Source organism: Protopterus annectens, chromosome 3.part0, assembly GCF_019279795.1.
Source record: "Protopterus annectens isolate FY-2018-M chromosome 3.part0, PAN1.0, whole genome shotgun sequence".
In the NCBI taxonomy this organism is placed as follows: Eukaryota; Metazoa; Chordata; order Ceratodontiformes; family Protopteridae; genus Protopterus; species Protopterus annectens.
In genome coordinates this window covers 115,600,351-115,627,942 of record NC_056731.1, presented here as the reverse complement: position 1 = coordinate 115,627,942, position 27,592 = coordinate 115,600,351, and the positions used below count along the sequence as shown (strand labels likewise).

The 27,592-nt window shown below is 37.5% G+C and overlaps 1 protein-coding gene across 2 annotated transcripts in view; it reads right to left on the bottom strand.

Annotated features, from left to right (window-relative positions):
* Positions 1-27,592, bottom strand: part of MRC1 (mannose receptor C-type 1) — a 1,874,292-nt gene that overhangs the window by 1,590,809 nt on the left and 255,891 nt on the right. For both annotated transcript variants that reach the window (XM_044064625.1, XM_044064626.1), the window contains exon 4: positions 18,169-18,336. In XM_044064625.1, coding sequence (XP_043920560.1) covers positions 18,169-18,336 — 168 coding nt within the window. The remainder of the gene's footprint in view (positions 1-18,168; positions 18,337-27,592) is intronic.

Sequence of the window (27,592 nt, the reverse complement as noted above, 5' to 3'; positions counted from 1 at the left end):
AAATCTGCCTACCAACAGATTTCTGTGCCTGCTTATTTTGCTTTTTGTAAGGTAGCTGCAAAGCCATTGACAAATTAGAAGTAGCATGACTGAAAGATTTGAGAACCTCCCTGAATCAGATTCCCTCTTTTATCACACTGTTAAACATCTCTACAGCAGATGGTTGAAACAGGTTGAAGCTGTGGGCAGGGCACTGCATACCTCTCTGCTCACAGGGAATATGCAACAGCCATATGTCTCTGCAGCTGAATGTCACTTCAGCCATATATCTCCAACCAAATGTACCGCAGGGAAATATCCTGCAGCCGAAGAACTTAAAACCCTTCTCCAGTAAGCAGAGAAATGGTTAGATTAGATGAGCCAGTTGTTTATTTGTAACCCAGCAATAAGTAAATAAATTCTCTGGAAAAAAAAAGTGGTGTCTGACATTAACATATTAATGATTTATGTTAAAGTACCAAGGTTCTGTGTAGTGTCACTCAAAGCAATGCAGCAATATACTGCACTTTAACAAACAAAACAGAATACAAATACAAATGTTTTCACAGTTCTGGGAATGGTCAAAGGTGATTTGTTCTCTGGCAGCAGCATTCACCTTTACTGCCTTTACCATCAGCATTTTTTAAAACTTTCTACAAAAGGAGACTGTATAAAAATCTCCAGTTTAACATAATCCTAATGATATTTAAAATAACCTGGTGTCGTACAATGAAACTGACTAACACATACTCACATTTATGTAGGTAAAATACTGTTGATTCATACAATTTATAGAAGAAAAATAACAGCAATTTCAGCAAATGATATGGGCAGAAATCTTAAAGGAGATACTTTGAAAATCATTAACAGTAATATTTTATAGTTTCAAAACACCTGACATTCTGTATTATGTAATCAGTCTTTAAAAACAAGGATTCCTTGAATTGTTAACTGTAAACTGTTCAGACAATTAGTCTTTCCACCACTGATACTAATGCAGAAAATGCATACTAAAAGTCTCATTAGAAGATCTGGAAGTACTAGGTCAGATTAATAAAACAAATGAGTCTATTATAACATGAAATCTTTTTTTTTTCTAGAGAAGGCTATAAATGCATTAGAAGGGAACGCCCAGGCTGATGTGGTATATACTGCAGCTGTCAGAGCTGTACATCATAGAACACGTGGAACTTGGACTCGCTGACAACCTGATAAGGTGAATTACACAATGGTCATCAAAAGGAACACCTCTAGTAGAATAAAAAAAAGGTTAAAGGGACAGAACATGGGATATGGACAAGATGTGCCCCACGGGTACATTCTTAGTCATAACCTATTTGCTTTGTATCCAATGGATCTAAATATTCTTCAAAGTGTGTCCTATGCTTTGTATGTTAATGATTTAAAAACAGAAAAGATACACACTAGTAGTGAATTTCATAATGTTCTGCAGAATAAATTCAATAATGTAAATCACCAGGCTGAATTAAACAACTTGTTAATCAATAAGGAAAAGACCAGTGGCGTAATAGCCATACCTGTTGTCATTGAGTCACTCAAGCTGGAAGCCTGCCCACTTAAGGCACAATATGTCTGCAACACATCCCAGAAATGTCTTACCCATTGGTCACTCCATTGAAAGACATACTGGCACAACACTTACCAGGTTAGCAGAGGATAGGGTGACAGCTGCTTCTCTGGTATAAGGATAAGGGGTGTTACTTGGGCTGCTATGTCCCTGCACTGACCCACATACAGTTATGACCCTGTAGTGGGTAAATGATTTGGGGTGTTTCACCCTGAGGGAGATGCAGATAGATAGTGTTGATCTCCTTGCTCATGTCTTCAAAAAGGACAAGGCCCTGTCGATGACCAGCATTCTACTATCACCAACACCGATACATAAATTCAAGGAAAACATAATTGGCTTCAGTTACAGACTACTGGAATGGTGTAATTCTAGGGGGAGCCAGTGTGTGTGTCTGTGGTATGCAATAAACAACAGACCCACCTGCTTTACCAAGGATGGCCTGCATTTTTCATCCCTTGATTTTCACATGCTGGCAAAAATTTTGCTAATCTGTAGTGATATTTTTAGTCAGAGCCCACCTCATGGACATCACAGCATAGTAAATTCCAGTCTGCACAATATCAAGGTAGCACTGCTGAATGTTAGAAACCTGAACACTAAAAGACACCTAGTTCCACTGTAGTGACAGCACTCCCTGTATTCCAGGCTACAATGCCTATCATGCTTTCAGATCAACTAACAACAGTGGGGGAGTATCACTGTTTATTCATAACTCCATTGTTTCTCACCAGATTTCACATGATACCAGTCTGGAACTCATTGAAGTCCTAGTTACACACAATAAAATTATCCCATTATAGTCAACTATAGACACCCCCCATGCCTCCTTCAGAACATACAGAATACCTTAACCAGTTAGAAAAGTCAGCTAATCTATACATATTCCACAGAAGACATATTTCTTTTATTTCTTTTTATTAAATCCTTCAGTTGCATCATAACTACATTATTTTATGTTTATCCCTAGCAAAGGCATTTCATTCACTGAAAAACACACATAGTAAAGCAGGGATTGAAAAAAAAAACATTCATCATTTTTCATTCTTACTGAACATGGCTAAACTGCTTTGTGACTATAAAACGAAACAAAAAAAATATTAAAAAAATAAAATTAAAACTTGCATTTATATTATCCCATCGGAAAGAGTGGCTTACAATGCTACCATTTAGCAAGGTGGGGAAAAAATAAATAATAGAATTTCTTCTGAGTGTGTTTGTGTGCATGAGAAAGAGATAGCATGCACACCTTTTTAACTATATAATGTCAACAAATTGTAAGTGCCAAAGACCTAAACTCTGGGACAATTTACTTTTAAAAAGAAATACAAAAAGAGGCTTTCCATCAACATGCAAATTCTGAACAATATGAGCCTGGTAGTTCAAAATTCTGAAGGTTAAAACAGAAGAAGGAAAATTCTCTTCCCAAAAACCGTCAAAGGATTTACTTGTCAGAAGGAGGAAGAATAGAAATAGTTGCTGGATGAGACATAAGATGCAAGACAAATACTTGACAGACTGAAGAATTTTATAACATCTGTTTGCCTTTTTAGGGACTGAAAATGGACTATCAGGATTATTGTAGGCTAAGTCAGAGGCATCCTCCAAGGCTAGCACAATAGGAGGAATACGAGTAGAGTGTCCCATATCCACTTGCATAATATCTCCTTAAAGAGGACAGAACATCCACCTGCTGCCACTGAAATAAATTATTCATTCTAGGCACATTCTCAGCAAATGGAAAATGAATTCTGTACAGGGGCGACACTGCCTCAGACTCAGAATCATGGGCATGAGAAGAAAAGCAGTGGGAGTGCCACAGCAGGATACCTCTCAGCTTGTCCAGATTTTTGCAGAACATCCAGATCTTTGCCTTATATTTTTGGTCTGTTCCTGATAACATTTGTGCTTTTCTGGCAGATAACTGGGGACTGAAGTCACTGTTTAGTAATATATATCTGAGTTTCAGAATTCATACCCTTCAGAAAATGCATGCTAACACAAATCTTGTTATTATAGCAACTTTTTAATTGAATAAGAGCGATATTTAAAATCTGCCCCTATTTTTGGACCTCTGTCCCCCCATTACATTAGACTTTAGAGATTGAGAGGTATGCATACTCACTTTTGATGCAGAAGGCTATGGGTTCTATTCCCATATTGGGTAGATTGATTTCTGACACTGCAGTGTAGCATAAGGGAGGTGCTGCACTCTTGAGTGTCATCTTTCATATGAGACATTAAACCGAGGTCCCATCTGCTTCAGTTCCTGGTAGTTCAGGTGGATGTAAAATATCCTATGGCAACTATCAAAAACAGTAGGGATCTTTTATTTAAGACAATATAAAAAACATTATTTGCATATTTACAGACCTTTGTTCTACTGTGGTGACCCCTAAACATGAAAAGCCGAAAGAAGAAGAAGAAGATCTATAGCTTTCATTTTATAAGCTACTTCATTCACTATCACATTTATTAAAATACAAATAATATTCCACTCATGGGACATCCTTGTCTTATACCACTCTTTATGCATGTTTCTTTACTCAGACACCCATTCACTAACATTCTCACTCTATTATTTTGATATGCTGACAAACACAATCTCCTTATTCTATTACCTATTCCATACTTTTCCATATAGACAGATGTCCTTCTGTATTAAATGCCTTGCTAATATCACCTACCATAAGACTCACATCCCCTTTTACTTATAATATCATCCACAATTTCTCTCACAACCAATAACAATTTTTGACATCCCTTTACTGTTATACAATATATATTTTTTTCTATAATATCCCTCATCCTTCCTTTCATTCTTCTCTATATTATTCTTATAAAAACTTTATAATTTGTGTTATTTAGTGTGATGGGTCTAAATTTCTTTATTTAATTCTTCTCATCATTCTTTTATATAAATTTTAATATCCCTCTTCATACCTGTTCATGAACAAACTTTCAAGCATTCATTCAATACATTTAGAAATACTCTATTTACCAATCATTAATTTCTTGCACATTCCATACCCTATACCATCTGGGCCTGATACTGAAACAAAATTTACTTTCCCAGCCACTTCATCCAATTCACTAATACTAATTTCTTTTTCAAATTCTTCCTTAAATCGTTTTGATTTTTTTTTTTTTACTTTCCATTCACTATCTTATCTTTCTTCTTTTTACTTTTAAACATATTTTGCATATGCAATGCTCAGAATTTACTCTTCCTTTCCTTTTACCCCTCCTTTTATATTTTTCACTTCCCTCATTATAGTAATATCCTTCTTTCTGTTTTACCCAAATATGCAGATACCTCCTCCACTGGAAATAATATCTCTACCTAAACCGCAATGCCTTAATTTATTTTCTCTTTTATATATTTCTCTTCCATATCATAATACTCTCTTGCATAACTCTCTAAATTTTCTAAACATTTTCCCAAATTTCATTTTCTTTTCATTTCTTACAGCATTCTACCTTTGAAAAAAATACACTTTTTATATTTCTCTTTAAATTCACTCCACCATTCAGACCAGTTTTTATAAAAAAAGTAATGATCCTTCCATACCCACAATACTTCCCACTCTCCAGTTGTATCCCATCATTTCATATTTATTGTTTTTGCTCCCTTTCCTATTTTAATATACTCCGTTTCCTCTGTTATATCCATCTATATTGCTAAATGGTCTGAAAAACACATCACAATTTTATCGTCATCTGCTAACCCTAAATGTTCCAATAATACAAAATAACCAGTTTCAGGTCCAAGTGCCCCCCACTATAGGCCTGTTGACTTTTGTTCCACACAGCTAATTTACCACATTTTATCACTTCCTGTATTTTTTTATATCTTTCCCTTTTTTTTACATTTTCCCTTAAATAACAATTAAAGTCCCCTTCAATTATAATTTTTATGTTAACCACCACATAGTCTAACATTTGATGAAACATATTTCTCTGTTTCCTTGCTAGTTATGTGTGCATATAATGTTATAAGTCTATAAACATGTTCTCTCCACCTGACAGTGCTACTCATTTGTAAGATCCACCAAAAAGGAATCTTTGTCAACATTCTGAAGCTCCATATCAAGCAAATGTTTCTTTAAATTCTCTCTTTCTACCTTCAAACTCTCCTCCTCCAAGTCTACTGCCTATCTTAAGCCTCTTCCTTGCTGCTATAGGAGCCTACCAGTGCCCTCTATCAGCTCCAAAGACTAGGGGAAGTTCACCGATGCCTTAGCCAAATCTCCCCTAGTAGTATAAATACCAACTCAGATCTTCCCTGAAAAAGAGGCTACTAGTTAACCCAGTTAACAAAGAATAAATGAATAAATAAATAAATAAATAAAAACACAGAAGCCCTATCCTCAAAAGAGTAATATGATAAAGGATCTTCTGGTATTGAGGAACTATACGTTTTAGTCAAGTCTCCCTTCTGTTCCTCTAGACTCAAAGCTTGCAATAAGCCTTTAGCCAAATGAATGAATTCATCTTTATCTACAGAAATACTGCTTTCAGAAGAATTATGTCTATTTGTTTTTGTTTCTTTTTATAGGGACATTCCTAGATGGAGACCATCTCAAGAATGGTACTTCAACCCAGGAAGCAGGAATGTTGCCTCTGCTACCCCAGGAAGAGCTTCCCAGTGAAACTCCCATGACCAAAGAAAGTGACTCTCCCACACCTCGACTGGACACTGGAAGATGATGTGGCTAACGCCGGTCAATGGTAGTAGTAGGTAAGGGCTACACCAAAGGGTCCCGGGGAAACCAAAGTCACCCAATAGAGGCTGAGGTACTGACTGAGATGGTATTGTTAGCAAGGACTCCCTAATAGTTTTCTTTTTCTTAGGTACAGCAGCAGAAAGAGAAAATGAAGGACCAATAAGTGCCTCCATATTCCTGCCAAGAGGGAGAGAGAGAGAGAGACTCTGTTTACAGTGACTGCAGCTGGAATGAGTCAGTTGGAAGAAAATTTGTCACAAAATTTTCACAATTACTACACACTCTCAAACTTCCCCATACTAGTCCTAATAAATCTCAAAAGTAAATGCAAGAATAGTACACTTTTCTCCCAAAATACCCAGCTTGAAGGACCTGATATGACAGAAGAAATAGCACTTTTAAATTTTCCCTAAATTTATACAATTTCTCTAAGAGTAAAACTCATCTAAAAGCAGCACACTTTTACTGGAAATAAATGCCGTAAATAAAAACAACCCAGCTACAAATATCCTGTCAGATTATATGTTTCTGGTAAAATAGTAAACTCAGTAGCTATGCTGGACTTCTTAAAAAAGACATGGTCTCTATTCTTGTCAAAAAATAGATAAACAAATGTTTGGAATGGTTCCTTAATGGTAAGTTGTCTGCCAGCAATGGAAGACAGAAGCAGATTGTTGAACCTCTGAAGCCCAGAAGGAGCTCTCTCATGGGTATCAAGAAAGTATTTTGTGCTTTTTGGCACTCAGGTTGCTGTTTTCTCCCACTGCAGCTCGAGCTACAACAACCTGGATTCATATGTGGAGGGAAGCCAGAGACTTTAGAGGACTGGCTGTCTGTACTGCAGCAGAGATACTGAAGAACATCCACTGTTGCCTTGGCAAAGAGGGAATCACTACCTCTATATTTTTGTGGAGTCCTTTTGAACCTTTAGAATAAGCCTGGATATCAGTGAAAACGCAGGAAAAGCATAAAGGACCATTCCTGTCCATGAGAATGAGAAATAATTTGTCTTCCTGGCCTGTTTGCAAGGAATCCTGCAGCAGAAATTCTCTATCTGTTTTGAGAGGAAGCAAACAGATCTACTTGAGGTGTTCCTCACAGTTGAATCAACTCCCACAAGACCCCCTGATGCAATTTCCATTTGTGAGGGTCTGTCCAAGTTTTGCTTAGCTTGTCTGCCATAATGTTTAGTTCTGTCAGAATGTATAAAGCCTGATGAGTCAAGCTGAGCTGAGTCACTACTTCTCTGGCTAACATAGCTATGTAAGTCGGCAAAGGAGGCAAGATCTTGTACTCCCCATTTGCTAGTGTTATACATAACTGTGATGTTGTCTGTGAAAACTTGTGGAGATCCTGAGGACCAGAGATGATTTATGGCTTTTAAAACATTTGTAACTGCAATCACCTCTTTGACATTTATCTGCTTTTGTCTGTACTGTTTATTCACAGATTTGGACTTTCACCCCTTTGGACACAGCTCCTCATATTTGGTCTGACGCATCCATTACGACATACTGAAGAAGAGGAAGTTTAAAGGAGAATGAGAGATCTGAATTACAAAGAACTGGCCTACCCACCACAGAACATCCCTCCTTACAAATCCCAGAATTAGGATCTGAAAAGATAAAAGGTGCAGATGCTGAGCTGAGATTGACCTGAGGTATCAATGAATTTTTTTTATGTAAAGTCTAGCCAAGGGAATCATAAGAATCATAGAAGCCATATACTCCATAACTCTATGAAATTCCCTGGTAGATAACTGGTTTTGATTGGAAAAACTCAGGAAGAACTGTTGGAATATATTTACTTTGTCTGGAGAAGGAAGCACTTCCTATGTTAGAATCTAACAGACATCCCAGGAAAACTATTCAGTGAGAAGGGATGAGCGATGATGTCTGTAAATTACTTGAAAACTCAGATTGAGTAGAAGACTCTGAATGCTTGCTAAGGATTCTCAACAACTGGAAAAAGTCTGCATTTACAAGGCAATCATCCAAACATGGGAAGATGTGAAAGTTTTGAGGTCTGCAATAAGCAATAACTGGAGCCAAACACTTTGTAAATACCCTTGGAACTGAGTAGATAGTCCAAAGGGTAAGACACAGAACTGATAATGCATGCCAGATACAGAAAATATTAAGAAACACCTACATTTTTTTCCATATGAATATGATGGTAGGCATCTTTTAAGTCTATATTCACCATTCTAGCTAGTAAAGAGACAAAAAGTAACATGTTCTAAAGGGATAACATTTCGAACTTTGCAACCCTGAAAAAAAGACTGAGAAAAGCAAGATCAAGCACAGATCTTCAGGTCCCTTCTTTCTTTGGCACCAGAACAATCCCTGAATAAAACAGCTTTGCCTATCTGTGAAGCAGGCACTCCTGAGATAAAATTTGTTCCAGAACTGGTGGAAACAGATATTTTGTTTACTGGGCAAGAAGAAATCTCCTGGAAAGGAAGGTGGGAGGGACTCCTGTTATGAAGTGTACCCTCGATGAATGATTTTTAGAACCCATCTGAAACAATCTGGTGCCACAAAGGATGGCTGAGACACAGAGAAAGGGCAAGTTTGCCAGGGTGCAGAGCCTAACAAAGCAAATAGTCATTCTGACTTTATGGCCTGTCCTTGACTTTGAGTGGCTTTTCCCATCTCTTTGGACCCTTATTGTCATTGCTTTCAAAAATCCTGTTTATTGGCACTTTGTTGCTTGAATTGCTTTCTGAAAAAGGGAGGTGAGGTAAAAGAAAATGCTTATTTGCCTTAAAAAAGGAAGGCTGGAAGATTTGGGTCATCTCTTGAATCAGCTTTCCCCTATCATCAAATCATTTTTGTGAATTTTTCCCCTTTCTCTGGTATTGTGCAATCTATTTAACACCTTTTTTGAATTATCACTTGTAACATAGGCAAATTTGCATTTATGTAAAAGTAATCAAACTGTATTAAGTTCACATTTACAAACAATATAAATCACATATATTGCTATATATCATATAATCTAAGCAACATCATATAACTTATTGAATTCTTGCCCTTTTTTAAACAATAAACATCTTTATTAAATGATCACTTGGTATATCGGCATTGGTACAGTGGTAGCATTGTTACCTCACAGTAAGAGGTTCTCCTGTTCGATTCTCGGCTGGAGTGCTTTCTGTGTGGAGTCTGCATGTCCTCCCCGCGGTCGAGTGGCCTCCGAAAAGCATGCGTGAATGGGCGTGCCTTCATTGAAGGTTGGGCATCGGGCTGGCAACTCGGCACCATAAAAATCGACTGCCAATCATTAGCAGACCAGAATTCCGCTGTGGCGACCCCTAACCGGGAAAAGGCAAACAATGGTGTCATATTAAACGATCACTTACGACATAAGCAATCATTGTGCAATCTTGATAAGTTGAAGTGGGTAGGAGGGCTTCACCCTGTTAAAACAGTATTTCTTTAGGTAGTTCATTTTTTGAACAGCTTTGTTACAATAAAATGGACTTGGACTAGGTTGTCACTCAATTATTTGTCATGTACACATGAGTATAGATCAAGTGATTGAGCTATGAAAAGTTTGACGACACAATCACTGAAAAAATACAGAAACTAATCACATAAAAAGTGAACACTTAATTTCTTGCAGTGGGAAGAAGCCCCTCACGCTACCTGTAACTTGCAGATACCAACTTCAAGTCATACCACAGTGGGGAAAGGATTAATTCCCAATTCCATCTGTACCATGATCTTGTACAAAGACCAGTAAAATGTGATAACTACATTTTCCAACTCTTTTGCCTGACTTCACACTGTTCTAACAACTGACAGTTCAAACACATGAACAAGTGACAGTTCAAACGTTTGAAAGGAACCTATATAGATAGATATAGATACAGTTATACTCACATAAACAAGAGCTTGTATGTTTTCATAAATCTGATTTACTAAAATCAAGAACCAATGCAGAAAAATCAGTGCCGCTGGAAATGACACAATCACAAACACACACACACACGCACACACACCTAAAACACATGACTTGCAGGAAGAGAGACGTGATTAACCTCTGACATCCCCTGTGTTCAGTACTTGACACCCTGTCCATGTTAGCCCCACACAAACTATACAGGTGACACCATCACAGATGGAGTCCATGAAAAACACTTCCTCTGAGGTGCACACATCTATTACAGGCATGAGGTGTGCAGATGGATGTCATCACTATGATTTCAAGACATTCCCTGACCAGGGTGATACCCTTGGCATCAGACAGTGGATGTTCAGGTCAGTGATCCAGGCACAGATGGCCATACTGAGTGTGCTGCATGGCCAGTGAGAGGATCTTCAACTACTGCAAGAACTCTGTGGCATTCTGAAATACATGCAGAAGGATATGGCATAGATAGACTTACTGCAGACAAACCTGTTTTAGTAAGTAGTGACCTTGCTGGCATACAGTGCTGCCTCCAGTAGGATGCTGGCAATCCCCACCACAGCCATGCAAGGGACTACACGCACAGTGCATGATCACAATTCAGGTAAATGAAAGAGACCTACCATGTCCACCACCTATAACCATCTCTACAGCATTGTCACTGCCATTCCCTCTCAATGTACCCCACTTGTGCAGAAGATAACGATGATGATGATGATGATGATGATGATGTTGATGTTTATGACAATGATGACTGTGCCATGCCCACTACTCCAGCCATTGTGAGTATGGTCATTTCTGATGTATAGCATGGCCAATCAATAGTATACTGCATAGCCTGGGAATGTTAATGCATGCATAAGTATTTTGTTTTCACTATGTCACGGCCCATAACTGTGGCCCAGACACTGCCACTTTGTCAGTGCTGTTACACACTGAGCCCCGCTCTGCTTCGCATGGGATACCACTACAGCTGGTTCCTCCAAAGACTCCTCATCTGATTTTTCCTCCACTGCTGCCACAGGTCTATTCAGCAGTGTGAGAAGGTTTCCTCTATGTAGCTGTTTTTGTAGCACCATGCTGTGCAAAATAGCACAGGCCAGAGCTATCTTACTGCAGGTGTCTGGTGCATAACATTTATGTGCCACCAGATGTGCCCAAGCAATGGAGGCAAACCTTCATATGTTCAAATGCGCATTCAATTTTGTTCCATGTCTGCAACAATGTGGTGCTGTATGACTACTCCACAATGGTCTTGGAGTTGCAGGTAGGTGTCATCAGCCATTGTTCTAAGGCAGATCAAGCATCACCTGTAGTACATAACAGTGGACAGCATTATGAATGGCCTGCTGCCTATTTCCTTTGGCAGAGCAACATATCCAGATCTATGTGGCTGGCAATTTGTGCACCTACCAAATAGATCACTCACTGTTATTCCACAGCAGCCACTGGTGTGGGTTGCATATGTCACACACGTGTCAGATATGGGAATCAAGGGAACTATCTGGAAGGGACATGGACACATTATATCTTATACCCAGTGTACTGCATACCACCTGGAAGATGATATGGTGATAGCCCTTCCAGCTGATACAGCTGGCATCAAGTGGAGCCTTGATGGCAAAATAGGTGCACTCAGTGGTCCCAGAACCTGAGAGAAATGGGCTGCATCACATAATGCCTGCAGAGTGGTGACTCTCTGCTGTCTGTGGAAAACAAATATACTCTTCCACATGCAGTATCATGTCAGGGTACTGTCATAGAATTCATGAGGTCAATGCCTGCGAAACTCCTAATGTACCCCATGTCAGATGCTGAAAAGTGCGTGCAGCAAGGATAGTAAATGCTACACAAACCTGCCTCCACTGGGATAGACAGTCAATGCATCCACATGGAGATTGTGGCATGTTATCCCTTGGCGGACTCATCTGCAATGTGGAGGATAACAACAGTCATCATCATGGACAGTGGCTATAAAGTCAACCACTAGCACATGCTTTTTTGCTAATAATGATTTACTCAACATTATAATGTAAGTGAAGATCCTGTACACTGGCTAGTCCTGGTGACTAGAACAGCTGAGTATTATGGCCGACAGCACTGAATATATACGTTTCTGAATTGTTCTGCTATGTTTGGCTTCATTATTAGCATATATAATGATTCTCATTAGTATGTCATCATTCATTTGCATTTTATTATGCAGTCATTTGCCTAGCATGCGTACATATCAGCCCATCTCTTTGGCAGTGCAACATCACTATTTGTGTCTCCAGATTGCCTAGGTCTCTGATCATTGCAGCTTCCTATACTATCTCATATAACTCTGTGCATCATTTCTTTATGAATACCTCCCTATGCATACATATATTCTTAGTTACTCTTTCTGAACTGACAAAGATCCACAGTAGATAATCTCTGGTAACACCACCTGAGTTTAGTAGGACTCGGAACAAAAATAAGTTAAGATCTGTTATGTATTATGGGTTAGAAAGGTAATGTGGTATGCACCAAAGAAAAGAACTAGTTCTCTGGAGCACTGTTACCATTAATTACTGTTCTTACCTTACATTTTTCAGTTATTCAACTTATTTTTCTCTTAAATATTATAGATTTTGGTGGGGAGGTTCTACCTACCTTTTGTGCAAAATGATGAAGGTTTTCTTTCTTTCTTTTATGAATGCATTTTATTTATAATCTGTATTTTATCCATTGCTATCTTTTTATATATGGATACATTTAAATAGTGTTCCAGGAGAATGTACTTAAAACATCCACTGAATTAACAAAAAAATAAAGAGTGAAAATCAACACCACAGAGAGCCCAGATGATGTTAAGTGCTTGATTTTCACTTTTTTTGTGTTTGCCGACGTTGACCATGGCTGAAGGAAGTTCCAACAATACTGAACTGGATTATTCGCCTAATTGTGTGGATGGACGTTCTGGTTAATTATGGTTTACAAAGTTGTTAAATTTGGATTCAAATCCACTGCTAACAGGTGATTTTGGAATGCAAATTGAATATGAGAATGATAATGAGAATGAGAAGTTAAGCATGAGACAATGGCTTCATGAACTGGAGAATGACATCTATCGTCTACAAAGACTGCAATATCAAAGGTTACATTTAGAGGTATGCTGTAAGTTAAGGGCAATTCCCAGAGGTTTACACATTCTTAGTATGCCTTCATATGGATCCATGTATCTGGAACTGTTAGCCAAGTGGCAGCAGCTGAATACTGATACCAGTATTCAGTACATGCAGTTAATTATTGAATTTTTTCTACCTATTGAGAAGGATTTATGTGAGAAAATACAACATACCCAAGATGAACTATATAGAAACTCTCATGATGCTACAGTAGATGTGCATGTGTCTGAATTAATAGATCAGATTAATGTATATGAACGTAAATTACTGCAAACTAAACAAAAGAAACTTAAAAGGGATTTAGTGGACTTTCAGAAGGGCAATGTTTTCACCTGGCTTAAATAAGAAAGACAAAATACTAATCACATTTAGTCTAATAAGGATACAGTTACTACAGTTACCAGTAATGAGAGTTCTGACATAGGAATGAATATGCCACCTTCTGGTAACCATCAGTCTACACAATCTTTTTCCAGTAATATCTTGGATTCCAGCATATTTAATGCTGTAAATACTAGTACAACTGAGTCCGAACATGCAGTTAGACGGAAGACCACATTAGCCAATAAGGAATCCTTGGTTACCAATAAGGATCATTCTTTTCCTGCTTTACCCCTCCCTTTTCAGACACATCAGAGAGGGAACTCAGAAATAGTACCGGAAAGGCAGAGACCGAAGAGGAAGCAATTGTTTGGTGAGGGGCAGGCACAAATTATAAAAAAGATGTGGCAGAAAGTTTTGTTTATAATATTTCAAGTAGAGTACTGACAGCAGATGAGATTAAAGTGCTCAATAAAGGTCTGACATTCATTCGCGAAAGTCTTGTGGACATATCGGACAGTTTAATTGAACTTAGGATGTTTACTCAAAATGTGGCTCTGAAAATTACATATGGTGCCACTCAATATGAAGGTAATAACTCTATTTTATTTAAACGACCTAGTGAGTTTATGCCCAGCTTGCCACCCGTCCTTGATGTTTTTGTTAAAGCATGTGAGGATGAACTACACAATGTGTTCAGCTCCCATAATAGGAGCAAGAGCTTTTGTAATATGACTTTTGAAAAGACACAAGATTTCAGGCTTTTGCAGAATGACAGTGAAATAATTATTAAACCAGCCAATAAGGGCCATTCTATTGTTGTGATGGACAGGCTGTTTTATCTTGAGAGTATGTATGATATGTTGAATGATTCCACCACTTATAAGAATACTGATCACATTGTAGTTGAAGGAATGATAAATAATTACAATTCTTACATGAGAAATTGTTTTTAGAGAATTGTATATGTAAAGATTTGTATTCATATTTTACGGTCGACTACCTTACTATCCCTAGCCTTAATGGCCTTCCAAAAGTCCACAAAAATGAAACAACTCCCCCGTTTAGGCTGATAGTATCTGGGTCAGGGTGGATAACAGAACCCACCTTGCTCTATATAGAAAAACAGCTTAGGCCATTTCTTACAAGTTATGAAATAGTCCTTAGGGACTCTGAACATTTTCTTAAGGATTTATTTTGTTTTCTATCAGATAGAGAGTTAAGAGGCAATGAATATCTTGTCACATTAGATATTATTTCACTCTTCACGATAATACCCAATGATAAGGGAATAGATTACCTGCTAGATTTTCTTACTATTAACAATGCTATGTGTGTGTGCAGAAAAGGTTGATTTGATCTGTTTCTTATTAGAGCTTATATTAGAGTTTAACATTTTCATTTTTGATAATAATTTTTTTCTACGGACATCATGTGTAGCTATGGGTAAGCCCACTGCGAATAGCTACACCAATTTAGTTATGGCTCACTGGGAACAAACGTGTGTAGTGAATGATAATGAATTTAGGAATGATATTTTATTCTATCGCCGTTTCATAGATGATCTATTCCTTTTATGGGGAGGGACTGAGGAAAAATTAAGTCAGTTTGTGGAATAGTTGAATAATAGTAATGATTTTCTGCATTTCACAGTCAAAAGTTCACAAGATTATATGGATTTCTTGGATATAAAGATTATGATGGATAGACAGGCTAGAAAGCTATACACTAAAATGTATAGGAAGGAGTTTTATCGCAATAGTTTTGTACATTGGACGAGCATGCATCCACCGCATGTTTTCAGAAATGTTGAAAATAATCAAGCCTTACGGAATTCCAGATTACACTCTAGGAAACTAGATTTTGATGTTAGTCTAGGAGTTCTCAAACGGGAATTTGTTGCAAGAAGTTACAGATCGAGTGAAGTAGAAGAGGCTTGTTCTAATGCTAAATATATACGATTAAATAAGGGTAAGCCTTATTTTTCTACACCTGAAATAGGACAAAAAACAATAAAGGGACAAATGAAAATAAATGTTTAACATTCTGTTTGACACATACGACTGACAGCAAACAGATTAGAGAGATAATGGGAAAGAATTGGCATATCTTAGGTACTGACGATCGTATTAGGGGGATAGTAGGCAATAAACTGAAGTTTATTTATAAAAATAAGAAATCCCTCAAAAATGTTATGTTATACTGATAAACAAACACCTAGACAGCTTATACAACATGAGACAAAAACTTGTAATAGATGTGCTTTTTGCCGATATATTGAGAGCAATAATGTATTTATCCACCCAGTAACACAGAAATTATATAAATTCAATGTTTCAGCGGATTGTGAAACTAAAAATATAGTTTATTTGGCTCGATGTGTGAGCTGACATGCATTTTATGTTGGCAAAACCAACAGATGTCTGAAAGAACGCATTCGAGATCATTATTATTGTTTCAGGAAAAAACTTGAACATAGTGCTATAGCTAAACACATGCTCCAACATGGTGATAACCACTATTTTAATTTTGTAGTGACTGATATATTTGAGGAAAGGATTAGGATGGGTAACACAGTGAACAAGACTGAGCGGAAAGAATTGAGGTGGATCATGCTCTTAGCTGCCCATAAAATACATGGAATTAATGGTTATATCTCCCTCAAACCCATCCTTAGGGGTAGGGCACTGAGGAAATACACCTAGATAAGTTTTATATGATATATATTTAGATATTAATCTATTTTATTTAGAGAAGTCTGTGAGAACATTATACACTATTTTTAAGCAAGCATTGATCAATATGTGTTTAAGAAGAATGTACACATAAGTTATTGTCATAACACCTCTATGCATTCAGCTTTAATGTTCTTTTATATGTTTTTATTTTTTAGATTTTTTACCATTTTGAAACTTGGATACATTTATATTGGATGTGTAGTTAGCATTGCCGCCTCACAGCAAGATGTTCTCTAGTTCGATCCTCGGCTGGGGTGCCTTCTGTGCGGAGTCTGCATGACCTCCCTGTGATCGCGTGGGTTTACTCCGGGTGCTCTGGTTTCCTCCCACATCCCAAAGATATGCTGTAGGTGGATTGGACACTCTAACTTGGCCCTAGGCATGAGTGCGTGCATGTGTGTGCCTTCTGTTGAAGGTTGGGTGCTGGGCTGGCAACTCGACACCATAAAATTCCACTTCCAATCATGAGCAGATAGGTGATCCGCTGTGGTGACCCTTAACCAGCAAAAGCCGAAAGAAGGAAAAGAAGAATTGTCATAGTACCTTTAAATAGGTAATTGATTTATTGGAGTTTGGGTGTGCTTGCAAGTGATAGGTTGATTAGTTATTTCCTGTGTATTTTAAATAACATGCATTCATTGATTCTATATGGTCTGAGGAAGTGATCCAGAGGGATTGTGAAAGCGCTTACCATTTTGTGAATAAAGTCTTTGTGTTTTCCATTACTTTTGGAGTTCCTTCCTTGTGTGTGGATTAGTGCTGGAGTATTTTTTGTTGGCTAAAGAAATTAACAGAATGTCATATAGTCTCACTGGGCTTCTTAGGGTAAGCAGATTCACACTGTCCTCTAACTAGCTACTAACACAGTACAGTGGTCTGCCATAACTCAAAACCCACGGTCTACACCTGCCATTTCAAAACAATAGGCAAAAGAAGATATGTTTTATACATTATATATATATATATATATATATATATATATATAATTATTTTTTATTCATGGACAAGCTGTCATACTAAAAAAGGTGCTGCTGTAAAACCTATACCCATAGCATGTAGCATTCATATCATACATTTTATAGAACAACTGCATTAAATGGAGAGCATGTGATGTGTTTCAAAAGCTTTTCTCCAACTATCATGAATGGTTTTCATTGCACTTTAGCCAACTCAGTCACTGATTATTGGGATACGTAGTTATACGGCAGTAGTTTTGTCATGCAAAGTAAGTATAACTGAAGGAAAGAGGAGTGAAAGCACAGAACGTTTCTTATTAGTATCCTCTAGTACAGATCACAGCATCGTGTACCATTCCTTTGTAATGATTAAAAGAAAATATGCATGCCATTTCAAGCTCTGGGCTCTAGGCTGAGCTGACAAATAAAAAACACAGACAAAGTAACTCAGCAGTGGAGACTGTGGATATGTGCATAGTTTTTTTGCCAGTAAATCTATAGCTTATCCTTTATTCAGTTTATTATCCAGTATGTACAATGCACAGAAGTGGTGATAATGGTATAAGAATCATTCTTTTGTATCCCTTCTTTAAAAACAGTGTTACATACCTGAGAGGTAAGTTTGTTAACCTTCTTTAAAAACAGTGTTACATACCTGAGAGGTAAGTTTGTTAACCTTCTTTAAAACAGTGTTACATACCTGAGAGGTAAGTTTGTTAATCTTCTTTTAAAACAGTGTTACATACCTAAAAGGTAAGTTTGTTAACCTTCTTTAAAAACAGGGTTACATACCTGAGAGGTAAGTTTGTTCTGTTAGCTCAGTGACACTTAACAGTTCTGCATTTTGCTGTTGACAGCTTTTCCCTGCTTCATGCCAAGTAAGGGCAGCTTCTTTACTGATCTGGTAGCAAACTCCACTCATTGGATCTTTAACCCAAAATTTCCCGCATTCACTGGTCGCTGTAAATAGAATTCCATGCACATTATTGGCCATTATCTTCCATGGGTACAGTATAGAATCACATTGACAGAGTATAATAAATACACAAATGCAGTGAAAACACTCCCTGTTTAAATTGGAAATACTGTTTTCATTAAATTATATGAGGATGACACATTTACACTGTCACAAAAAATAAAATAATGAAATAACATAGGCTTTACACACAAAATATACAAATACAACGTAAGAATAATACAAGCTGCCAAAACCAAACTCCCAAATTGCACAAAAAATAAGGGAAAAAAAAAAGAAAATGAAATACAGATACAGAGTGCATCTTCAACCACAAAGCACAGCATAAAACTAAGCACATAGACTTTATACCTGGACAAAAATCCCTTAAATATATCCACAGTACTACACAAACATACACTAAAACTGAAATAAACATGTATTGTATACTATAACTAAGCACTGTTTGCAAACAGTGTAAAAAATACTGCACACATAAAACAGACATACATATTAAACTTCAGAACATACCTATCCACTGTACAGATTTTTGCAGAATGTCTAGATTTTTGCCTCATATTTTTGGTCTGTTCCTCGTAAAAACTGTGTTTTTTTTTACAAATCCCTGGGATGATCTAAGGATTAAAGTCACTAAATAATAACATAAATTTGAGTTTCAGACTTCATATCTTTCAAAAACTGTATGCTAACCCAAATCTCAAATCTAGTAACTTTCTAAGTTTATAAGAGCAATATTTAAAATGTGTCTTTGTTCTCCCATTATATCAAGCTTTGTCCATATTTCTTGGGTGAAGAGATTGAGATGTATGCTTCAGAATCACTCAGCCTGCATAAACAATGCCACAAGTATAGCTAAAATAATTCAAACAAAAATACAGCTGCAGATATCAAAACAATAAATAGTATTACAAGCAAATCAGAACTATAAAAGCTAAATGCTATCCCGCTTGGTTCCATGGAGCAGAGAGGTGCAGCCCTAACTACAAGCCAGGTGTCCAGGAGTTTAATTAGCAAACCTAGCACTGGAGGATCCAGACAGGAAGGAATAGAAGTAAAAGGGTGTGGCCCACTCATTGGTTCGGGGGGTATGAGGGGTTTGCATGCACCTGGAGGCATAGTGGGCAGTGTGATTTCCATGGTGGAGAACAGGGAGACCATACTCAAGCCGCACAGGGACAGGAAGGGCTGCTTGGAGGAACACCCATTGTGGAAGTGAGGGAACAACTTCCAAAGACTCCTCATCTCTTTGTCAGCTGCATGTAATTATGACTGGAGAAGCTAAGAACAAAAATCTTTGAACGACTCGTAATGGCTGTCTGAATGATGGATCCAACCAAGTTGACAACTGCACCAGTTTAAGGGAAAAATATGCCAAATGACTGAGGAAATTATTGATGACTGACAGGCAGTGCAGCAAAGACCAGAAAAAAAAAACTGCTAACCTAACTAAAACACTACAGTACAGTATGGTCTGTGATGCCCCTGCACTGGCCCAGTAATCAAAAAGCCTCAATCCTCACCAATGGCAACAGTGAGGAACATACACAATGGGAGGATGACAAGTAGATAGACAGTAAAGTTCAATTTCCCTTAAGAGCACACAGAGATCGCAGTCAGTCTGGGGGCTGGTTTCTCCCTCTTTCTCTAGATCCCCAAAAAGACTCCCACTGGCACAGCTACAGGGTTAAGATCTCAGCTGAGGTGTCAAGCCAAGACCTCCAGCACCCTCTCTGTCCAACCAGTGCTTTGTGCCCCTGCCCAAGTAACTGACACACACACACACACACACACACACGCACACACACACACACACACACACACACACACACTTTGAGATTAGATTTATATACAAACAAACACACACACACACACACACACACACACACACACACATATATACAGACACACACACACACACACACACACACACACACACACACACACACCTGGGTAAATCTGGCACAGGTTTACTAGCTATGCCCCCCTTCTGCCCAGACTATAAGGTAGTTATGACTGCCACCACCCCCTACTTATCAGCTACTTAAAGCCCTTACAAAGGTGACCAATCCTACTATGTAATGTTACTGTTATTCAAATGGTAAGTGTGACCAAGACCAAGGCTATTTAGGAGTGGCCTGTACAGTATCACCAAATACATATGCAGGTACTGTAAGAGATTAAATATGTCTCACAAATATCAGCCACAAAGATAGGTTTAAATATATTTAATAATAAATAATAAAAGAAGAAGACAATATTCAATCAACACAGTAACTGCAGAGCTCAGACTCACAGGAAATATTTTAAAACACCATTGCAGGACATTCTCAAATAAATACAGAGAACATTTAAACTAATCTTTACTATATTCCTATCTATATTTAAGAGATATCACTATACCCTAATTACTTACTATTAGCAAGGCAAATGCAGATGATGATGAATTGATGTTTCTAGGTCCAAGGCAAGATACAAAATGCACAGTCTTTCTCTGAGAGAGTTCTTAAATTACCATCGAACATTACTGCTGGGTCAACTTGGATGACATCACTCTTTGTCACCTGCCTTCAGTTCCCAGGCTAACAGATACCAACAGAATGTATCATCTCTGTGTGAGAAGTACATATCTCTCAGATCTGCAGCTGCTATGAAGCAATAGAACACTTTATATTTAAACCTAATAATTAAAATTACTTTCAAGACAATAAAAAAACTTCTAGCTCTAGACATTGTGTCTGCTTGCTGTGTTGAAACTGACAGATAACACAATCATAAAACATTTTGATTCCAATTTATTTTCTTGACGTTTTGCAAATTAACTCTGTATGTTCCAGCTTCTACTATTAAAACATACATTTGCACAGGTATATAGTTTATATGCATTTCTGTTCTTTTCCAGTAGGGTACACTGTGGTTACATTCTTGAAGTTCGGTACATCACATACAGTTCTGTATAAATCATAGCAATATTCACAAATGACATAGAGTCATTTATAAAATTCCAGCTAGCTGGGCAGGCAGCATCACATGGTCCAAACTAAAATATAATTCTAAAATGAACTATACTACATAAAAGTACCACCAAATGCTCTAAAATACATAAAGACTACATAAAATCTACAGTAGAAAATTGCCAATATGATACATCCATTCATTAAAATTTACATAACTAGAATAAAGCAACTCAAAAAAGGGATTAACCAGGGGCGGCTCGTGCTATTGGGCTGCAGGACTGCAGTCCCCCACAGCTGTAAAATGAAAAGAAAAGAAAAACAAAAACACATCATAGAACATTGCGCATGTGCACTCGCAGCATTTCTGATATCCAGACTGCTGGTGAACCAGTCTGGAGTATGCTCACAGAATCCAGACTGTCTCACCAGCAGTCCAGATTAGGAAGACAATCATTCAGCAGCATATCCCAGAAGTCTATGCAGTTACAACTGCATAGACTGGAAGGGGATTGGACTGCAACCTCCACAGGCTGGGTAGCACCCAGCTTGCTCTCGTGGGAAGAACTTGCTCTGCATGGGCATTTGAATGTTCCGAACATTTGGTGGAACTGCAGGAAGGAATAACTCAGCGCAGGCTTTTACGGAAGAACTGCAGGAAGGAATATGTGGGTTTACTGACTTTAAGGTATGGAAATGTGTGTGTGTGTGTGTGTGTGTGTGTGTGTGTGTGTGTGTGTGTGTGTGTGTGTGTGTGTGTGTGTGTGTGTGTCTGTTGGTCAAATCACTCAGTGCACTGAAAGACAATGAAAATGAATGTTTGTATGCAAATGTATTTAAAGCAGGGCAAATGTTATACAAAAAGTGAGCAAGTACTAAACAATTATATTAGACAAATTGGCTTTGTGATAATCTCATTTAATAAAGTGAGCCTAATGAAAGGTCTGATAGCTGACTGCTTCTCCTCTGAACAGGCATTAGACCTGTGCTGTTTTAGTACCCTTTAAATCATCTGTGGTGTGTACTGTAAAGTTTTCAGATTTAAAATCTTCATTATGTATTTTTATATCATTTTAATGCACATAGCATTTTTTTTTTGCATTTATTGATAAGAGTGCTTGAAAAGTCTGAGTTAACATTACATGGGTATATAGTATGCTTGTTTCAAGAAAATTATTGTTCATCCATGATGTTTGTTTTCAGTACCTGGCCAAACGTATGTTACTGGCTGTTATTGACACATAGTATGCAGGAGCTGTCCTTTACATTTTCATGATATTGGCATTTTGTAGGGATAATTATTTATTTGATCCAGGACTTTGACTATTTACTGCATATTTAACACTCCAGAATTTTATTATGCAACGTCCCTTTCTGATAAGACCCTGGTGTGTGTGTGAATTTTATTATGCAACTTCGTTTTCTGATAAGACCCTGGTGTGTGTGCGTGCATGTGTGTGTGTGAGTGTGTGTGATGCCCCATTTGCTATATGGTGGTGGGTAGAAAATCAGGCTTGAACCCTGAACCTTGGTCCCAGGTGGCAAAAGCCTGAATTCCCTACCCACAACCATTTGTAAAAAAAAATTGCAGATTTTTGCCTCATATTTGTTCTGTTTTGTTCTGTTCCTAATAAAATCTGTGGTTTCTGTATTTTTGTCTTTACATAGTCAGTAGTGCAGTGGTGCAGTGGTAGCATTGTTGCCTGACAGCTACAGGTTCTCTGGTTTGATTCTTGGCTGGGGTGCCTTCTGTGTGGAGTCTGTTTGTCCTCCCTGTGTTTGTGTGGGTTTCCTCTGTGTGCTTTGGTGTCTTCCCATCTTACAAAGACATGTGTCTGGAGTGTTTCTCCCTGGGTCTCTGCTGAAAAGTGGCTTTTGTTCCAAATCAGACTTTCCCGGTTAACAAATATGAAATAAATAAAAATGACAAGCATTTGAATTTCAGACTTCATATTCTTCAGAAAATACATGGTAATACAAAACCTTTTATTCTAGCAATTTTCTAAGTTTATAAGATGGATATTTGAAAATTGTCCCTATTTTTGGGACTGCATTCCTCCATTATTGGCTTCATCCAAGTTTTTTTGTGCTAAGGTTGAGAGCTATTGTAAGAACTGAATTCACTGAATATGTTTGGAGTCTGTATTCCCCCATTACTGGCTTTGTACAGGTGTTTTTGCTAAGAGGTTGAGAGCTATGGTGAGAACTGAATTCACTGAATATGTTTGGGGGCTGTATTCCCCCATTATTAACTTTGTTCAGGTGTTTTGTGCTAAGAGGTTGGCAGCTATGGTGAGACCTGAATTCACTAAGTGGTAGCCATTTAAGTTTCAGTTTTCTTCTCTTTCACAAAATAGCTGATTTGGTATAGTGGTACGTTACTCTGACTGTTTTGCACAAGGTCCTGGGGTCAAGACTTGGCAATGAAATGTATGGTGGTAACACAGCATTTTATTATAGCAACTTTCCAACATTATACAAGCAATGTTTAAAATGTATCCCAGGTGTTTGGGCTTTTGTCCCCCCCCCCCACAATAAAGTTTGGCTTTTTCCAGATTTCGTGTGCTGCAAAGTTCAGAGATACAGCTGAGTGTTGAGTAGATTTTACAATGAGTTGAGAGCTGCAAGGGAGCAAATGTTTAGTTCTGCTTATGCTGAGTCTGCTTGCATTGTTAATAGCACAACAGGTAGTGTACTTGCTTTTGATGCAGAAGGCTGTGGGTTCAACTCCCACAGTAGGTAGATGCATTGCTGATACTGTACTGTGTTGCAAAGGGGGTGGATGCTGCAATCCTTTTTGGTGAAGATACCTAGTAACTATGAACCTGTCAGTTTTCCATCCATTCCCTATTGCAATATTACTAGCTTAACATTTTTTAGTGTAACATAGGCAATTTATTCCTCAAGGGCAAAAGGCACTTTATTTGTAGATGAAACAATTAAATATAAAGTTGTTTGCTAGCAGCAACTTCTTCATTAGTTACAGATTTCTTTAACATGGAATTATTTAGATTACTTTTACTTCTTCAGAGATTGTGCATATTTACTGATACTGGTGGACTGTAGAAGTTTGAGTAGACTTTTATGATGGAAATGTTCTGAATTGGGCAGTTTTGTCATTATTGGTGCATGCATTTGGTTTCATTGTTTACTGGAAAAATGTTCAAAACAATAAATTTAAAATGCCTTCTAAAACTGTACTGTATTGTACAAGGAGTATAATTTAATACAATCAGGAAGGTATATCAAAGAGCATGTGTATGTTTAATGTGCAAGGGGCCTGTGATTTGAAAACAGCCCAAAGTTAATCTTTATCTGCCACTGGCAAAATGTATTTTCTTTGAATGTGGGTTTCAATGCTGTTTCAATGAATGTGAGTTTCAAGAGCAGAGAAGTTTTAATGCTAAGTCTGTTTTCATTGTGAGACTGCATGGCTTTGTTTAGCAGATATCTATTAGTGGTTGTGCTGTAAAATGCAAAATAAAACTGTCAAATGACGTCCAAATCATCACAGAAGTAAAGCAGTATGCACATTAGTGTTTATGGCAAATGGGGTGAAATAGCCAAGTAATGGTTCATTGGAATGGCTGCAGGGGGAGGCTCCATTCGACCATGATTTTGTGAGGGGGGGAAGGGCGGCAAATTCAAAGACAGCCCCAGATGAACTATACCTCTCAACTGTCCAGATTTTTGCAGAATGAATAGGTTTTTGCTTCTTATTTTTGGTTTGTTCCTCATAAAATGTGTGGTTTTCTGCCAACTCATTTAGGAATTAAGTCACTAAATAATGACAGACACTGAGTTTCAGACTTCATAAACTTCAGAAAAATGCATGCTAAAGCAAGACCTGTTATTCTATCAACTGTTTCAGTTTATACAAGAGCAATTTTTTGTACTGTTTATATGTTCCCCCAATATATTTGGCCTTGTCCAGATTTCCTGCATTAACAGGTTGAGACGTACATGCAAATTGCTTTATAGAATTAGGCATATCCATACCTGTCAACTCTCCCTGATTTTGGCTCATAATGTTGCTCTTCCACTAATCCCTCCACAAAATGGCAATTTTGGAAGAAAATGTGGGGGGTCTACAATTAATAAATAACTGTAATAATCAGAGTTATACATTACTTTTATTTCAGAAATGCATGTAGATTTGTTTATTTTGTCAGCTGCTCAAGTTAGCAGTACTAATATTAAAAAGTGCATTATTTGACAGGTTCCCAGCTGTATTGTGTGGCTATTTTATATTTTTGCATCACATTTTTGGTCCGTTTTTCATAAAATTGTGTTTTCTTGGCAAATTAATGGCAAATCATTAAAGACTGAAGTTAGAAAATAATGACATACATTTGAGTTTTAGATGTCATACCCTTCAGAAAATTCATACTAATGCAAAATATTATCTTTCTAAGTTTATAAGAGCAATATTTAAAATTGTCTTTATTTTTGGGTCTTTGTCCCACTTCTGTGTATGGCTTTGTCCAGACTACTTGCTCTGAGGTTGAGAGATATGACAAATGTGTCAGGGCCATCACAGTCAGCCAGAGACATTTCAAATTGTGACATACTTGTTGCACCCCACTCCCCCATGTAGTGACTCTAGATGTGTCCAAGCAAGGCAAGGAGCAGTTATGCAGTGTAAATATGCAGAGTATCCCCCATCCAAGGCAGACACAAGTACTACAGTGGCTTTTCATCTGTCCTGTTTTTGCAGAATGTTCTGGTTTCTGTCATATTTTTATACTGTTGATTTATGCTTCTTATTATTCACAAAGTGCCCATTGCTCTGTGTTTAAGTAGCAATGCTTTAATGACCATCAGGTAAGCTTGTCTGACATTGTGAGATGCAAGTAAGCTTTAATAAGCATACTGTTAAAGAATTGCCAACATTGAAAGCCTTTCTGTTGTCGCCATGCAGAGAATACTTACATAACTAGATAACATATAAGCCTTGGGTATTGAAATGCATATGACAGTATTTGTAATAAAGGACAGGATTACATTATTTTAAGAAGCTCATTACATTTGTTGGAGACTTGCAGTCATCTTTGCAGGCTTTACCTGTAAACTAAACAAAATGGCAATCTATTGTGTGTGTGGTCTATAACCTGTGCAGTAATCCTTTAAGCAATGTATCTTGAGCTTGTTTCTTGTTTGCTTTTCATTTTTTACTTTGATCAGGTTTTCCCCATGAAACAAGTAGATAGTTGTTGTCAGGCAGCAGGTCTTTTTGGGTTAAGAAACATTTTTACAAGTGGGGGTATCACAGTGATTGCTACTTTCAGCATGTTACTTGGTACTTTAATAAAGCTGAATATAAATTATAATTAGAACTGCAGTGCAAGGAGAAGTGGTTTCAGTTGAGTGCTGCTTGTTTTTCTTAGACTTGAGTTTGCCTGGCATTCCAGTAATGTATTTAAAAGTAATTTATTTTTACATGCCTCACAACCTTTTTGATTCCATCTAGATATTAAGTAAGCTGTCATGCAGCCAATGCATTGAAATATTTTTTCTACACTTCATTTTGTCTTGATTGGACTCTCATAGTGACAGGTTGACACCCAGGGCGGCGTTGAGCATAGCCCCTCCCCGTTCTAGTTGGCCACACACATTCCCATTGACCCCACCCATTCTACTGTCTCCTGCAGCCCCCTTTGATCTGAAGTCACCAGCTGCCACTGGGATTAACCCACTAGAAATTAATGGAAATGCTAATTCAACCCTACAAAGAGAGGAAAATTGCTAAAGGGAATACAACAAATACAGATTTGTATAATAAATTAAATTTACTGTAGGATTACACTACTCCTGAAACAGAAACCATAAACCCACTGTAAAAGCACTACAAGTTACACAACTGAATTTCACCTACTTTACATATTTTGATTCACGTGTTTGAGTGCATGAATGTGTGTGTGTGTGTGTGTGTGTGTGTGTGTATGTATGTATATATATATATATATATATATATATATATATATATATATATATATGTAAATCAAACAGAAATAAGCAGTGTTCACCAAGGCTCGAAGCATGTAATAAAATCCTCCTTAAAGCATAAAACAAATCTTTATTAATGTGTATATATGTATATATATATATATATATATATATATATATATGTATATATATATATATATGGGTCTATCTGACTACGTCGACAAGTCAGAACGCCGACAGCGAGAACACCGACACCAGAAGATCGAAAACGGAGAAGACCGACGGATCAAAACCCCGACGCTGAGAACATCGACATGGGAAAAGGCTGTGGATGTATGCGGTA